The 3,077-nt window shown below is 36.3% G+C and overlaps 1 protein-coding gene across 1 annotated transcript; it reads right to left on the minus strand.

Annotated features, from left to right (window-relative positions):
• Positions 1-577: 577 nt before the first annotated feature.
• Positions 578-2,428, minus strand: LOC128553502 (uncharacterized). The gene has a single exon (XM_053534681.1). The coding sequence runs from the start codon at positions 2,426-2,428 to the stop codon at positions 578-580; it is 1,851 nt and encodes a 616-aa protein (XP_053390656.1).
• Between the last annotated feature and the right edge of the window lie 649 nt (positions 2,429-3,077).

Genomic DNA, 3,077 nt, shown 5'->3' on the forward strand with positions numbered 1-3,077 from the left:
CTAAACGTTCTAACACAGAATAGAGGTCGAGTCTAGCATAAGCGTAACAAAAGATGCAACCACAACATTAGCGGAAGAATGTGGTTCTACTTGATCTGACCTATCTGAAAAATTCATTAAAGCAAATGTATCATGGTAAAAAAATTCAACATAATTGAGTTTGATGTTTGTGTCTGTGACTATATCATAAAACCTTGAAAGGGTGTTTACATATTCTGTCTTGGGTAAAATATTGCTTTTGGACATTCTTTCCCCATAGACAATTGAGCATAGTTTTAGCAAATGCACGTTTACCAGGATTACTTTCAATTTGATCTAAGTGTATACCTTCAGCTATCAAATAGTCTTGTTTAAATTTCTCCTGATCTTCCTTAGTTTTTACCCAGGCAGGATACCCACTTGCTTCCTGCTTCATTTTTAGATATTTGTTTATGTACTTTGAATAATTAAAATCTGGAAAGTAGATCCCTCGGAAGCACCGAAAACAAGGCAAACAGTGAAAATTGCAGACTCGGTTTGATTGAGTCTGTTCATGAGCAGTAATGGTAAATGCAACACTGCAACCCTAACCCTAACCCTAAACCTGACTACTCCAGTGATCCCAGTGCCAAATATGGTATATTTCTAGCACCTGGTAACCTTTGTCTATAGCTTTTGCTAATTCTATTGAAGTCCATGTACCAACCAAGTCTCGATCATCAACACCATGACTGCAAAACGTACATTCTTTTTCAGCGCAAGTCCGACACAGCATAAATACCATTTTCTTGTTGCAATGCAAAGGTAATACAGGCATCCATTCGTTTTGAGCTGGTAGTACCTTGCACTTGATAAGTCCTTTATATTTTGTTATATCGTCAAAACGGATTTGCTCCTGACTTAATATGATGGGATGTCCTAACGGATATTCCTTATATTTACAAACGTATGGATAGAGCAAATAAATGTCAGCATATTTAATCTCCTGGTTTGTAGTTTCGTCTACTTCATGATACAAATGCACTGCATTAGTTCTTCCGCCGAATAGTGCATCTCGGGGTTCAATTGGTTCTAAATGTGGATAGAACCTGTCAATCAATGACTTATATACTAGATCAATTTTGTATGAATTATTAAACTGATATTCCCAAATATATCTAATATTGTATCCTTGTTGCTGTAAAACAACAAATCGTTCAAAAGTGTTTTTGTACAATGTTTCCATTGTTTGCATTGAATACGGATTTTTTGTTTCTTTGGGATAACATTCTTTACATCCATGCGTCCAACAGCCTAAGAACTCATACATTGTTTTTGTTTCCTTGTCAAACCCATCGACAAAGTATGGACCTATTTGTTGTTCACCACCATTCAAAGCATGCTGGATTTTTGTATCATGTTTATACGCTATACCTTGTATCCACCGTATAGCTTTGATTGCGTATCGTGTTTTGTTTGGATACCCTGCATCAGATATGTTACCAAAGCTGTTTTCTGGCATAGAATTCTTTCGCCAGGCTTTGTTACAGGCTTGTGCTAAGGTACATGCTTCAAGGAAGGGGTCTATTTGATCACTGCTCATTAACTGGTATCGAAACTCACCACACCCACGTCTTAAAATGTCTACATCTGATCTACAATATTTCTCCATTTCTTTTTGAAAGTCAAATACCTCTTCATTTTTGATCTTCTCGTTATACCATTTTAAAAAATGTTCTTGTGATTCTGGTTTCATACTTCCAGGTTTATAATACTCTAAGGGTAAGTATGGACCTATGTATTCCTGAAATTCGTGTGTGTTAGCCCTAAAAGGAAACCATCCTTTTGCCATTTCAGTAAGTCCAAATGTTTTAGGGAATGATGCTAGTGGCATACTAATAAAGCTCATAGAATGGATTAAACGAACTCCATGAGCTTCCATCATGATAATCTTACTTCCATTCATTATAAGTTTTGGTTTAACTGTACCGTGTGTAACGAGATACCTGAGAATAAATTGTGCATCATAACCCTGGGCATTATGGGCAATAGCCGTTGCACCTTTATGTTTTGGGTTAAATAACCATGTACAAAAGCTAGATAATGTATGATCACCGCGAAAAATAACTTCCCTCTCTTCATCGCACCGCATGCAACATTCACTGAGTGGTTTTCTAATACAATCACCGCATGCCCGCTGTGCAACACAGAAATTTGGGATATGTTCTCCAGTGTCAAATCGGCATTCAAAATCATAAAAAATAAAAGGGACATCTGGGGGTTCCTCTTTTTCAGGGGACGTATATTTTGGGATATAACAATCGTGACTTTGCTCAACAATCTTTTTACAATATTTACATTTTTTAACACCTGCAAAAAGATGATTTTTCTTTGTGCCTACTACAATCTGACCGAATGTTTTACAAACCCAAACAGATTTACAAATATTCTTTTTACTTTTTCCTTGCATGTCTTTGTGTTTCTGAAAACATTCCGCGCTACGAAACCAACGGTGACATTCTTTACATTGAACACTTACTCCTTTTTCACATATATTGCTTGAATAACAATTACAAATGTGATTACATTTGTGCTGCTCTTTACATTTATATCCAACATCAAAGTATTCACAAAAATAACTATACCCTAAAGATCCTTTTTTTGAAATAATGGTGTCAAAGTGTCCACTGTGAAAATAAACATGAATTACTTTACTTTGTTTTGTCATTTTAGGTGCAGTAAATAACAAGCCACTTTTCGCATGCTGGGCGTGAATTTTAATAATATACTCAGGATACAGTGTATCCTGTATTTTCTAATACTCCTCTATACCACAGGCTTGGTCGTATTTAATCCCAACACTGTCAAGTAATGTTTGGGCTTCTCTCTCTTGTAACTTTAATTTGGATTTACGTATCGCATTCCATCGTTTTTTCCATTCATTACTCCCAGGAAGCACAGTAACGTTGTGACAATGTTGTTACAACGTTGTGTTGTACGTTGTGACAACGTTAGAAACAACGTTGTGACAACGTAAAAGTGTGGAGTCGTGTCAACGTTGTGGCATAACGTTGTGTTGTGGTCAGATACAACGTTGTGACAACGTAAAAATGTGGAGT

The sequence above is a fragment of the Mercenaria mercenaria genome, unplaced genomic scaffold, assembly GCF_021730395.1.
Source record: "Mercenaria mercenaria strain notata unplaced genomic scaffold, MADL_Memer_1 contig_3898, whole genome shotgun sequence".
Taxonomy (NCBI): Eukaryota; Metazoa; Mollusca; class Bivalvia; order Venerida; family Veneridae; genus Mercenaria; species Mercenaria mercenaria.

Excerpts from the sequence above, each read along its gene's own strand:
- LOC128553502 (XM_053534681.1), bottom strand. The coding sequence starts at position 2,428 with ATGCAAGGAAAAAGTAAAAAGAATATTTGTAAATCTGTTTGGGTTTGT.